General features: G+C 42.6%; 1 protein-coding gene across 2 annotated transcripts in view; it reads right to left on the bottom strand.

Annotated features, from left to right (window-relative positions):
• LOC119461308 (succinate-semialdehyde dehydrogenase, mitochondrial) overlaps positions 1-13,855 on the bottom strand; it is a 29,685-nt gene extending 15,830 nt beyond the window's left edge. For both annotated transcript variants that reach the window (XM_049672439.1, XM_037722560.2), the window contains exons 1-5: positions 13,707-13,855; positions 13,236-13,364; positions 9,204-9,326; positions 4,650-4,733; positions 2,425-2,595 (exon numbers count right to left, since the gene is read on the bottom strand). In XM_049672439.1, coding sequence (XP_049528396.1) covers positions 2,425-2,595; positions 4,650-4,733; positions 9,204-9,326; positions 13,236-13,364; positions 13,707-13,739 — 540 coding nt within the window. In that variant the 5' untranslated portion in view covers positions 13,740-13,855. The remainder of the gene's footprint in view (positions 1-2,424; positions 2,596-4,649; positions 4,734-9,203; positions 9,327-13,235; positions 13,365-13,706) is intronic.
• Positions 13,856-13,962: the final 107 nt, after the last annotated feature.

Raw genomic sequence — 13,962 nt, 5'->3', positions numbered from 1 at the left:
TGCGCAAAACCGGAAAGACAGATACACAGTGTCACGCCTCGCACCGACCACGTAAAGGGAGATTATATGTGATTGCATGTCACCAGCCAGCAATTAAGACATGTTTTTTTCCTTAGTCGTCAAAAATACTGAGAGGGCGCTTAAGCACATGCTCCCCTTCTTAGATACCCCAATGGCCTCCAGGATTACCCATCTTTTTCGTGTTGCCGCACTTTTTTTAAAACATTAACTTGATTAAAATAGGCTTGGCATGCACATTTTCTGCAATGGGCCACCAGGTATCCGCAGGGTGCTGTTTTCTTGAGTTAGGCTGCATGTTCTCTGGTCCGCTCAATGAGGCGTCTTCCTGTTTGCCTGATTTAGGCATGGCCGTATGACAGGGGGATGCGATACACGACAGCTTGCTGGTAATGTGCAAACCTTGTTTTGTGTGTTTATTTTTTTTTTTACACATTTCTTGTTCCTTATCAGCGTTCATGCATCTGCACATGGCTAATGTCTAGTTTGGAACTGAAAATACAATTTTAAAGCCCAGTCTGTTAAGGTCGTGACTCCCGCCATGAAAATACGGAGAGACGGCAGGCGGCCTTCTTGCATTGTCTTCATCTGTCAAAGTCTTGACAGAGTTCTTGTGTTTCTGCTTCTGAAGCATCATCTCGCAAATGACAACTAAAATCTCTTGGGGGTAGCCCATGTCGCTCAGCCTTGCAGCTTGTCCCGACTTGTGTCTAGCATCTCATGATGGCATGATCGTCTTGTATAGACAACATTAAAACTACAAAAGCAACAGCTCGCTTCACGGTTCTTGAGTGGCTGGAGGCATAAGGAAGCAGATCTACCTTGGAACGAGGCTTGTACTTCCAGAAAACGTGCCCAGGCCTAAATTGCAACAATTAGGCTTCCGAGTATTAAATATGTAAGTATTTTTGCCGACTAAAGAAAAAAACATATCTTACTGAAGGCACGGACACTATGGAACAGTGTCTTTTCATTTTTGGGCATGCACTACTATGCAGGGTGTCCCATGCAGTTAACTTGGACCAAGGTTTAAAAAAAGACCAAGAGCTCTAGAGAAATCGTACCGACTGCATAGTAGCGACAGTCGTGTGTACTTACAGCCAGTATTTTTTTCATCACGAAGTATTAATTAATTAATTGCTTTTAATTAGTGAACTTTTTAATTATTGCTTGAATCGCAAACATGTAAATTACAAATTTGTAGGGCACCTCAACGAAACTTCCGAATCAAGCATTTATTTCGTGCTGAAGTGTGCCTGGATGCTTTTTCTAAGAAAAAACAAAAGCCCACGAAATATGAAATAGATGCGCACTCGCGCGCAGCTACTCAAGCATTCTCAAGCGAATGGCCACAGATACATGGCTTTACTAGCAGGGGCAGCTCGATACAGGGCTTCACGCTATGTGATGCTCGCGGCATCATGAGAACACGCCGTTGACGCATTGATAAGCGTAGCAGAGCCGTAGGGGGTGATCTTAAAGCCAGGAAGCCGTGACGGCGCAGATCTGACGCTTATCGCACCACGCTAGTTAGGTCGCGATACCTCTCGAGCCATCCTACATGACGAAGCCTTGTACGATGCGGCGATAAACGAATGCATTCGTATATCTTTCAAAGGTTGCTTGGAGGCGCTTGAGTAGGGGCGCGCGATCGCGCATCTATTTCATATTTCGCATATTTCGCGGGCTTTTGTTTTTTCTTAGAAAAAACAACCAGGCACACTTCAGCACGAAATAAATGCTTGATTCGGAGGTGTTTTGAGGTGCCCTACAGTGTTCTAATTTACATGTTTGCAATTCAAGCAATAATGAAAAAGTTCACTAATTAAAAGCAATTAATTAATACTTCGTAATGAAAAAATACTGGCTATAAGCACACACGACTGTCGCTACTATGCAGTCGGTACGATTTCTCTAGAGCTCGTGGTCTTTTTTTTAAATCTTGGTCCAAGTGGCTACATATACACCCTGTATATGTAGCCACAAGCGTGAAAATAAATTCAGTTGTTAGTGCAGCAATGCTCTTGTGTGTCTTCCTTAGTCCTTTGTTTTTTCAGTTCAGCTGTTCAAGCTCGTCTTAGCTATGAACCAACTAGCTCAGTTAAATACTATTCTGTGATTCAATTGTCGTCATACCAATGATAACGTGCCATTAGCACTCCTTGATATGTCAAAATTGCTCGGGCCCCGCCCATATATACGGGCATGGCGCCTGCTCATATGGGCTGGGCCCAAGCCATTCTGACATATCACGAAGGGTTAATGGCGGATTCGGAATAAAAACAGTGTGGAATAGTTTTATATTATCCCAGCCCTGAAGTCTCGATTTTGACACATGAAAAAGCCCAGAAAGAAAAAAATGTTCAGGAATTGATGAGCATGGGAAATACCCAAAGCCAGACACACCGGTGTGATGATGCTTGTGACGCCCACTGGCTGCTTGATGAAGACCATTTCCCTCCCTTTAACAGGAGCGGGCACATAATCGCCGTACATTCGCCGGGCTTCTGCAGCGAACCACTCGAGGAAGGAGGCCCCGTAAACAACCTCCGAGCGAGATTCCACCATTGGTTTGCCCTGCAGCAGGTGGGGGAGACATTAACGGGTGCGGAACACCGAAAAGTTGAGCACCCATAAGCCCCTTTGACAAAGATATTAAAACGACATGTTTAGCTCAGCGTTTATGGTCCTGCTCCACTCAGACCTTATAATTACTCAGATTGGTGTATCCTAATGTGATTACTCACATCAATGTATCCTAACAATTTGCATACAGCCGCAGAGTGCTCCGCTAGTGCATCTGCACACAACACTCATACCGACAGCGAAACGTAGAAGGCTTTTCATGCTCCGTTACGAAGGCCACTGAGTGGAGTGTGAGGGTGCACCTACTTGGTTTCTTTGTTGTTTTACAGCCAAGCTGACCAAGTGTCACTGGCATTTCAAGGAGACGAGCATGTTACGAAAGCGAAATCAATACAGTTTTCTGCAGTCACCTGAGCACGTGAAATGTGAGCAGAGTGGAGCGTAAGCGACGCTCTGCTAGAAATCTCTAGTAATATCTCAAACAATAGTTGCCTTTCACATGTGTGCATTGACACAATCTTTTTTTCTGCCTTGTATGCTTACGTTCTGGGTGTCGCATTTATGAAGGTTATTGGTTTTTGTTATTGTTGATGTTTTGCTATTTCTTTTTTCACTTTTTACGAAGCTTTTTTTTTTTCGATTCCTAGTGTCTCAGTGTGGTCTTTTTTGCTTGTGCATTCCTGGAGACGAATAACTGCATTTTTGTGTTGACTGCCCTTTTCTACGCCAGCTGGCTGAGCATCTGTAGTTATGATTCCTGTCAACTAACCCCGTGCCTTTTCCTTTTTTCTCGTGCCATGTTCTTCCCTGATAACTCAATGCTATATATTCTGCACCGCTCTGAATAAAACCATCGGCTGATAGTCAACGCATGTGTTTCGTCTTTCCTTCTTGTCCTCTCATCTGCACACAAACCAACTGTAACCCAATTTTGTACTACTCTCTTTAAGTTAAGATGTATTAGTAAATTATACTTTTTATAAGTAAATTATGCTACGCAAAGGATCAAAGTCATGTTTAACAAGTACATTAAGGAAAGAAGGCAGTGTGCAAGTCCAGGATTCCTTGCTGTAATTTAATATGCCCGGGAGATGGGAACATGCCATTTTTCTTTGTGTCTTGTTTTCCGGATCCTGGTATTTCATTTTATTTGTACCAGCGAGATAGCGACTGAATGGTAACACTTCAGAAAGTTTTTATAACTCATTATTAGCCTATAGTTGTACCATGCAAACAAAGGAATAATATCAAATTTTAGAACTATACCTTTAGTTGGCTAGGAATAAGGCACCTTTGCTATACAGCGAACTGCTCTTTTTTAAAGCAAATGCAGTCTAAACAGGTTTGTAATACCCATGGTGCACTAAACAAGGCTACAGCATATTAAAACAGTGAGAACATCAACGAGTTGTACAACATAACTTTGATTTTAGTAGGAAGAAAATATTGCATTCGTGCAGTAATATACCAACAGCAGAAGATGCCTTTTACACAGATACCCAACATGATCGTTCCAAGTCAAATAACTAGAAAAATTCCTCCAAGTGTTAACACCGAACCAACAATCTCTAAATTTTCATCTGACAGGCATGTGTTAGGTGGCAATTTCAGCATTTTGCCCATCAGCACATATACCACAATCTTTGTGTTGTTGGAATTTAGAGGCAAGGAGTTAACTTCTGCCCATTTTCCAAAATCTGATAATACTTATTTCCTTGCTGTTCTAATTCCCCTTTTGTAGTGCCCACAATAAACACTGTTGTGGTGTTACACCTGGCCTACGCCTGGGCTATGAGGACACTGCGAAAAGAAAGCGGGGGGTCAAAGAACATAAACATTCTTCAAGGTTACTCAAAAGTCCCTAAACGCCAGCATACAGAAACATTTGCATTCTACCTTTACCAATATTAGGCATAGCTGCTACAGCAAGGAGTTGAACCCACAACCTAGCTTGTGCTCATCAGATGAATGCCGCAACCACTAATAAACTGCACTAAGTACAGGAAAAATGTTGCCAAAACAATGCTTTAAGATGTGTATCATACGTTTTCGGCAGTCATGAGCTTGGCAAGGTCTTCAGCGTGCTTGTTTTGCAACTCGTAAAACCTCAGTAGCATTGCTGACCGCTCCTGTAAAAATACAAGATGAAAAGCAATATTCTACTCCATATGAAAACGGTTAGCACAGTTATATTTTAGATTTACAAGCAGAGCTACAACTGAGGAACAGCCTATATCATGATGGTCTATATGTTGCATAATGGCTTCAAAAGGGAAGAGCCAGTGGCGGACCAACAGAGGGGGTTGTAACCCCCCCCTGAGGCCGACTTAACCCCCCCCCCCCTTCCCTTTCGTTTAACCCCTTTTCTTTCTTTGCGCCTTTGAGTACTGCAACTAAGATGTAAGACGTGCAATCGTCTGCACACTCGCAAACTTGCGCAAAAAGTTAATTTTTTTTACAATTTCCCGTGAAGAAATTGAAATTGGTGCTGTTTAGATGGTAATGGCAGACTAAGGCAAACTGTCAACCCCCCCTGGCAGAGATCCTGGGTGCGCTACTGGGAAGAGCTATGATGTTTTCATTACGTAATGTGAAGAAATGGGGACTAGATTGGCATCAAAGAAAAGTGGCAAGTGACTCTAGTCGCAAGAACAGACAAGGCTGGACAAAGAATAGATGGCCAGACAGAATGGAGAAAGACCTCAACACCAACAAGCCATGGAATGAGTGGGCGACTGATCAGGCAAAGTAAAAAAAAAAAAAAGTGAGACACTAAACAAGCCAGAAGCAGCGACTTCATATACTGAGCATTACATAAATGAGTGTGCCAGGTATACATGACTATTCCAACCAAACCACTGGCTGATTTCTGCTCCATTTCCTGTGCCAATTAATTTTGTCCATTAAAAACTTAGTTTCACTGCGCTTTTTATATCTTCAGAATCATGAAAAGCATACTACTGCAGAATGAATTAAAAATGTCATACGAAGTAAGGTGAGCGGCTTTGGTAGCAACAACACGCAGAACTGTTGTCGACGCCATCGGCGTTTTGCCTGCGTTAGCTCAAAATGCGTGCGGCGTTGGTGACTGTTGCTGGAGCCTCTGATATAAATAGGCACTTGGTGCCACAGCTAAACGTCGCCTCCCTTCCCTCCCCCTCCCCCACGGCCTCTCGCGTGTCCGAAGAAGGCGCGTTTGCTCTACATATATGGTGATTGTAAAGGAGAAAAGAGACGCCTACTTCTGCAGCCCTTAAGCGAGCACGGCGCAGAACGCGCGTTTGTTCTCCGCCGTGCGTTCACTCCCCGTGAAAGACGCGCCCCTCGCGCCCTTTCACTCGCACATACAGCGTTCGGCGCGCGGCGACGATTTCATCTCCAAATGACGTCATACGGAACCTCACGGCGACGGCGACGGCGACGGCGACGCCGACGGCAGAAATCTGCTTTTGAGTGTCCATATAATTGCTATCGCAATAAAATGTTCAAGACTGCCATGAAAGGAACATTTCATGATAGCGACAGATGGTGCCACCACTTAGTTGCGGCGAAATTGCCCATTTTTGCGTTGCCATGCCAGAAAACAAGCATTTAGGCTGTAAAGCAAATGGAACAGGCAAGTAATGGTCATGAACACGGTATTAAACTGAACACACTGCAAAATGCTGCCTTTATTTGAGCAGAAATCAGCCAGAAGTTATAGGTCGCATACTTGGTACTTCTATTTATGCAACACTCAGTATAAATACAATATAGATAACAAAAAAAAAAAAAATGGTGAGATGAGAAGTTTTATTTTGTAGAGGCAGGGGAAGAAGGGCACATGCAATTGCAGCTAATGTGTAGTTAATTGGGCATGGTTCATCCTCCCTTTGCTGAGCTTCGACAGACACAAATGGATTTTAGCGCATGTCTCAACAGGAATGCTTCTGAACTGCTATCTAGCAAAGTAGAGGAGCATGAACACTTCCTAAAAGCTCAAGTTGAGTACAGTTCATTGATAGTCCTTCAGTTTTCTATGACTGCTTCTGACATTTTATTGCATCTACTGCAGTGGTAACCCAAGCAGAATTGGCCGACGGCTGGAAAACTACTGGGGGGAGGTTGGCTGCCAACTGTCGTGGCCATAGAAGGAAAAAAGTCGGGCCAAGGTTGTTTGCCAACTACGTCACCACATGAATAGCAAAAAGATGTGGGACCGAGGTTACAGTACGTCCACTTCACTTCACTTCACTTTCACTTTCACTTCACTTTAATACCTTAAAGACCCCATTGGAGGGGTATTACATAAGGGGTGGTTAAAAAAAATAATAATAATAATAAACATTAAATACAGGCGTTCGTTTTGAGATATGTGATAACAGCTTCGGTAAAGGCAGATGGGCTTGTGATGGCTGCGATGGCGTGTGGAAGGCCGTTCCAGTCCCTTGATGCTCGAATAAAAAATGATGCTTGAAAAGTGGTGGTCCGGGCACGTGCGCGTGCAACTTGAAGCGGATGACCGGTGCGATGAGATATGTATGAAGGTGGCGTGATGTACGGTGGGTGATTTAGGGAGCTGTAAAAAAATGAACGGAAGAGAGAGAGGGTGGCAACCTGTCGACGGAAAGAAAGAGCTTCCAAGCCAGATTCCGCTTTCATCGATGAAATGCTGATATCGTACGAATATGAAGAATGAATAAACCTAGTAGCACGATTTTGTACAGCTTCGAGTGCATTTATGATATAATTCTGATGCGGGTTCCAGATAGGAGATGCATACTCAAGTTTCGATCTTACAAATGATTTATAGGCCAACGCTTTTACTTGTTGTGAGGTATGACGTAAATGTCGCCTAAGAAATCCCAGTGATCTATTGGCTGATGAGATGATGTTAGTAGTGTGCAAGCGCCAGGACAGATCACAAGATAGAGTGACACCAAGATATTTGAATGATTGGACTGATTCTATTGGAACATCAGCAATGGAATAGGTAAATGTGAGGGGGTTACGGCAGCGAGTGAAAGACACGAGTTTACATTTGTTAGGATTTAGGTTCATTAGCCAGCGATTACACCATTCTTGTACATTATTGAGATCGTTCTGGATTAATGTGTGGTCAAATGTGTTGGCAACTCTGCGGTAGATTACACAATCATCTGCAGATGATTGTGTAGTCCATTCTCCAGGGCCAGCTGCGATAGGTTGGTATGCGAAGTGAAACTACGTCTTGCCGAAGTACGTTGCCAATGTACTGTATCAGGCACATTCAAAATCAATTTCGCGCCTTTCGACCCCAGCATGAGGCTTTTTCACAAGTGCTTAACTAATATTACATTTGAATGAATTTATAATTGTGAAAATTTTTCGTGAATGACAAGTGCTTTTTTTTTCTGCTACTTTATTATGTGAATAAGGAGTTCTTTCATTGCTTAGTTGAGTGAAGTATATCGCCTTCGCGAAGCCAGTGTGCCACATTATGTATCTACATTCTTTTTTTCTTAAATATTTTCTTGCCTACTTGTCATTTTGCACCCCATATGACTGCTTCTCTAGTGTGATATTTTTAATGGCACCAAGCATTGCCTTTAATGCAAGGCAGATACATCCACAGTCTTCTTAAAATGGGTATTCATATTTTGATAATGTGGTTTCAGTGATCCATTTGTTCTAGTCTATGTGCACAGGTTTATGTGACACAAGCTTTAGCATTCTGTGTGATTTTTGTAAAATAACTATATTGTAATAAATTTTTAAATGAATATGCTCTTTCTGGCGCAGCACATTTTGTACTATGCATGCTGTACAGCAAAAAGGATGCATGCTTGCTTGTTATTGGCTAGGAATACGCAGCTTCATAAGTATAAGACATACTAGAAATCCACCTAATCCCAATGTAGGCCCAGACATAAGCCAACCTAAATATTGTCGTGGGCCATCCTAGTGAAAATACTTTATACCTTGGACATCTGGATCATGTCCCAATGCATCATTTCGGAGCAAAAAAAAAAGGAGAAAAAAAGGAAAAGCATCACACCTCTTGAGAAGCATACCTGTCTGCACTACTATTCGTGTTTTTTTCTTGCTTTATTAAATAAGGCAGAGAAAAAAGTAAACGAGGGATCGCCAAGCACGTGTCTATCTGTTGTTATTGTTTTGTGGTTCCTTTAAGAAGTGTAAATAATACCCGTCAACAAGAATTTGTATAGATTATATAGTTTGCCACGACTTGCGAGCAGCTCTTTTTGTCATCGTATGTTCCTGTGAATGATTGCTTTTTGTAAGCTAAACGTCAGTGTTCAAAACCTAAAAAGCTAAAAGCCTGTGTTACCTGTTTTTAAAAGTTACCTGAAAAATTCCATGCTAGCTGCCAGACAGCGAAAACCCAGATTTCTCTCTGGTATTCATATACCATCCAATTGCCTCCTAAATTTAAAAAAAGAAAAAACATATAATGAAGGACCCTCATATATATGCAGTAATGTTATGAAAAGGGTGTACCAGAATGTATGATGGCCTGGTGGCTGGAAGAGAACAGGAGAGAATTAAATGTGCTTTGGAGAATATACAAAATGTCCGTATCTGTTTCAACATTTCGTAAATAATACAAATAAGTGCACCTTTGCTGTAGTCTCCTTGAATGACTTGAAGGCAATAACAGCCGCCTCGACTGCATCTTCAACATCCTCTGAGGAGCAGTCAGTGACATTGCAAATTACTTCTCCGTTAGCAGGGTTGAACACCTGAAATAAGTTAAAGCAATTAATTTTATGTGCTCAGGTAATATATATACATGTAGAAGATTCAATTCAATCTCATTCAACTTTGTTTTTCCATGATATAAACGTACGAGGGTGCAGCCGCGTAAAAGCTACTGCACTGAGCAGCTTGTCGGGGGCGGCTGCCCCTTTCTTTGGCAGCAATGGACAGCTTAACATCAAAATACACTTCAGACAGTGATCTATATAACAACCAACAAAGAGGCGAGATATATATCATACATGCACACATATATAAGTGCATGAAAATTTATACACAGATACTTGCGTTTGAAAATTGATTTAAAAATAGCAACATTGTGCATAATAGCATAATGGGATCGCTGATACACATTACCTTAACTTAGAAAATGTACAGCCAGTTTCATGTTCAGTCAGACGAAGTAAAAAAAGAAGAAGGAAGTATGGAAATAAATGTGACATAGGACAATATTCTAGCATGGGATGGAAGACACATTCTAATAAAGCAGTGTAACAACAAACAATAAAATTGGGGCAAGGACAGGAACTGACAATCACAAGAATATATTGCTACATGCATATTGCGGGCACTTCAACAAAGAAGACAAACTGCTCCCGAGTCGTGACCTGTCAGCTGAACCGGCCAGCACTGCAGTTGGTTTTGTAAGTAGTCTTTAGTGTTCAATCCATAAGAGTTTGAAAGTTAGATAATCAATGCGCCTGTTCCGTAAGAGGTGTTCAGAAAAGTATACATCTAACTTTTTAAAGGACTGAACAACTTTGATTTCTGTATTTTCAAAAAAGGGGCCTTCTGTTAGTGTTTGTTTCTAGGGCGTAACATTACTGCTTTGGTCCTTGTCAACATTCAGTTTCAAACACTTTTTAATGGACCAGTCTGCAAGCGTGTTGTTTGTGTGGCGATATAATATTGATGCCATATTGGCCGGAAAGAAACAAACTCGCGCTGTCTGCGTAAATAATTATGTAATGTCTGGAGTAGTCAATGTAGGTGGTTTTAAAATGGACCCAAAATGCTTCCTTGCAGCACACCAGAAGTAAGCGGTTTTATTGCGGATGAACAGCCATTGACGTAGACAAATTGTTTTGTGTTGTAAATACGATGATACCAACGAGTGGGATGTGCCGCAAACACTGTGTGGAGATATTTAGGTAGGACTTCATGGTTAGTGCGATCAAAAGCTTTGGTAAAATCTAAAAATAACCAAGACTAAGTTCTCGTTTTCAAAGTTGTCTTAAATATAATCTTTTGGAGCTAGGAAGCACTAGCTCGGTAGGCTTACTTGTTCTGAAACCATATTGTGCCAAACCAATAATATTGAGGGAGGTCCATAAAACATGAAATTAAAACCCTGTGTACACAATTGTGGCACTGTGTACACAATTGTGTGCACCAAGATAGTAATCAACAGCAACAGCATTGATGAAAGTAATGATATTTAAAATGTGTTGCATACATCTTGAAACACTTCTGATTGAAATAGTGCTGCAAGTTTGAATGAAAAGTGCAAATGTTTTAGTAAAGCAAGTGGAAAGGTAGAAGTTTTTTTTTCTCGGTGTCAGTATGTCATTGCAGGTAAGGGTTCGCTTCTTTCATTGTTTTTTACGTTTCACGCCAGGCATTATTTTCAAGTGGCTAGAAAGGTGCTTTTCAAGCCTGCTGGGCATGCATAGTGGGATGTTATCATGTTTGATGTTCCTGTTGTAGCGAGTTTTCACATGAAGTCCACATTCTGTAAACTTGACAAAACTCACCAAAGAATAGAAAATTTGTAATCAGTTTCTGCAGCTTTTTGAAAAAGCAGGCAAAATAGATATACGACAGCAGTTTGATGGATGACTGGATGCAAAACTTTAATGGAAGTCCTGAGGTACTGCGACTCAGCGCGCTGCGGGCCGCTCCCACGTTAGAACAGCCAGGCCATGCCCGACTGCCGCATCGTGGGCCCTCTGGACAGCCCATAGTTGCGCCCCGGCATCGGGGCTCTTGATAGCGGAGAGCCACTTGTCCTCACTGATTTGTTCCGTGCCTCGCAACGAGGGGCAATGCCAGAGCATATGGTCTAGGCTAGAGAAGTCATTGCAGTGCCTGCGGATGGAATAACTTTATTGAAAGGTCCTGCGGGCTACGGGGCGCAAGGCCCCATAGAGCGGGCTACTGCCACGTTGGGACCGGGAGTTTTAACTCCCTGGCCGCATCGTGGGCTCGCTGGACGGCCCAGAGCTGTTCCACCAGGTTCGTGCTACGTAGTGCTCTTGTAGCCTGGCGGAGTCTTGATTCTTGTTTGCGTGGGTCCGACCACACGGCCAGAGCAAATGATGTACGTCTAGTGTTCTAAGGCAATTTTCGCAATATGATGTTGTGTATAGCTCAGGCATGTAGTGATGTAGTCTGTTCTACGTGGGGTACGGGTAGTTTGATAGTTCATTTCTATCTCCTTTTTTAAAGATTACTGTTACCTTGACATGCTGAATATTATGTGCGAATACCCCTGTTGATAAAAATATACTGAATATATGCATTAATCAATAAGAAAAAGTTAATGGGTGACAAGTTTTACTGGTTTAATCTGTATACCAGATGTGTCCAGAGCTTTTCTATTTCTTACGGGTGGTGAAAGTGGCAACAACCTCACTTTCTGATACTGAATCTAGAAAAATAGTGTGGTCGATCGTTACGAAACTTCAGGTATAATTCATCGCAGTTTGATGAAGAATGCACAGCAGAGAAAAAAATTAATGATAATAACTGAAAGCGTCTGATGGTTCAGTTTCTTGCAGTCCCATACCATTTATGACAAGTTTAGTGATTGCTACTGATGTAGTCTCAAAAATTGAATTCAATGTATTCCATGTATATGTACGTACATCGCATCCAAATTCTGATTTGATATGAAGTGAATATATAGTAAAGAATGTGGACATGTCAGTTAATAAATGCCTCACAGAAATTTGCATTGGTTTCCACATGAACTTGTGTATACAGCAGCCACGATATATCAATTCGCGGTGTTGGTCAAAAGTTCTCAGGCCATCGGATGTACAAAGAGACATTGACTTCGTGCCCTGTAACAGGGCTCGTATTCGATTCTAAGAGCTTTTATAAGAGGGAATTAGGGACATTCAGAGTGAATATAGTGAAGATTGCGGACATGTCAATTAAATGCCTCGCAGAAATTTGCATTGGTTTCCATATAAACTTGCATATACGGCACACATACAGCTAGCTGCCACGATATCACAATTTACCATATTGGTAAAAAGTTCTCAGGCCATCATGTGCACAAACACGTTGACTTCGTGAGCTGTAGCAGTGCTCATATTCGAATCTAACAGCTTTTAGAAGAGGAAACTAGGGACACTTGTGGACAGTTGAGCTAGTTGGTAGGGATTCAAGATAGAAAACGATAACGGACCCAGGTACAGGGAAGTGCGTCTTATGGCCAAGGCTTGCTATATAAATAACAGTGATATGCTGCGCCTCTACCGAGCTTGCGCGTATTTTAATTTGACAAGTGGCGCATGCCATTTCTGAAAATGCGCAGATAATTAAGTATTGTGTCTGCCATATCTTCTCCGCCACTGTACGACCTTTCAATTGACAGTCGGCAAACTGCGTTGTCCGTTTGTTAAATTTCTTTAATTGTGCCCGTGTCTCCACGCCTAGCTTTTTAGGAACGCTGTTTATCGCCACCCGTGCAAAAGTCAACGTGTTCGAGCACGCGCTAGCTGTGACCTAGGCTGCCATGGAAGCGTTTGATATATTATAGCCGCAGGATCTATATATACGTATATGTCCCCGTCACGCAGCGAAAAATGTTGTGCCTGTAAACACTACATCGCTCCACGCCCACGTAACGGCGGTTCGAGCAGATTAACTAATTCGATACTCACGGGGAAAGTGGCCCCACTTTTCGACTGCCGCCAGCTACCATTGATGAAGGCTTTTTCGTGCGCCAGAGCATATTTATGCTGTAGTCGCACCGCCGAAGCCCCACACGCACGTGACACCATGATGGGCACCTGGGCGACAGAAACGTACACAAGAGCGGAAACGTCAGCGCACAAGGCAGAGAAACTTCATTACAGGGGATCCGGAGCATATCGCTCGGCGCAAATATACGCTTCCAAGTTTCTGAAAGTGCGAGATACTCACACGCAGCGTAGTAATATGAAACTTATGACTCGCACGATCCCCGATAAAACTGCTTCATTTTTAACTCGTAGCTTTTTCGCAAACGGACACGCCAGCATCGCGCCGCGATAAACACTCGCGTAAAGTACGAGGGTCGCTCAAAAGCGTCTGCTAGCCAAAGACTCGATTGGTTTCGCCATCAGTTCACGCAAATAGTGAAAAGAACATACGAGGAGCCCGGTGCTTCGAAGAAACGGCAGCATCTTTCGTCCCTCAGCGGCCCGTGTGCGCCCTATTCAGGGTACCTAATCAACACTAAACGACAGATAATAAAAAACTTATTCCCGAGGTCTTTGCCACTGCACGAAAGCCATGTTCATGGCGCATTGCCAACTTGGCCAAGCCGCTCAGCCGCATTGTTGAGTCCACTCTGTGCGTTTTATAGCTAGAAGCACAAATATGAAAGTCTATATGTAATTTAAGCGC

Source organism: Dermacentor silvarum, chromosome 8 (assembly GCF_013339745.2).
Source record: "Dermacentor silvarum isolate Dsil-2018 chromosome 8, BIME_Dsil_1.4, whole genome shotgun sequence".
Lineage (NCBI taxonomy): Eukaryota > Metazoa > Arthropoda > Arachnida > Ixodida > Ixodidae > Dermacentor > Dermacentor silvarum.
Note: the sequence above shows the minus strand (reverse complement) of the source record. Positions and strands in the feature narration are given on the sequence as shown.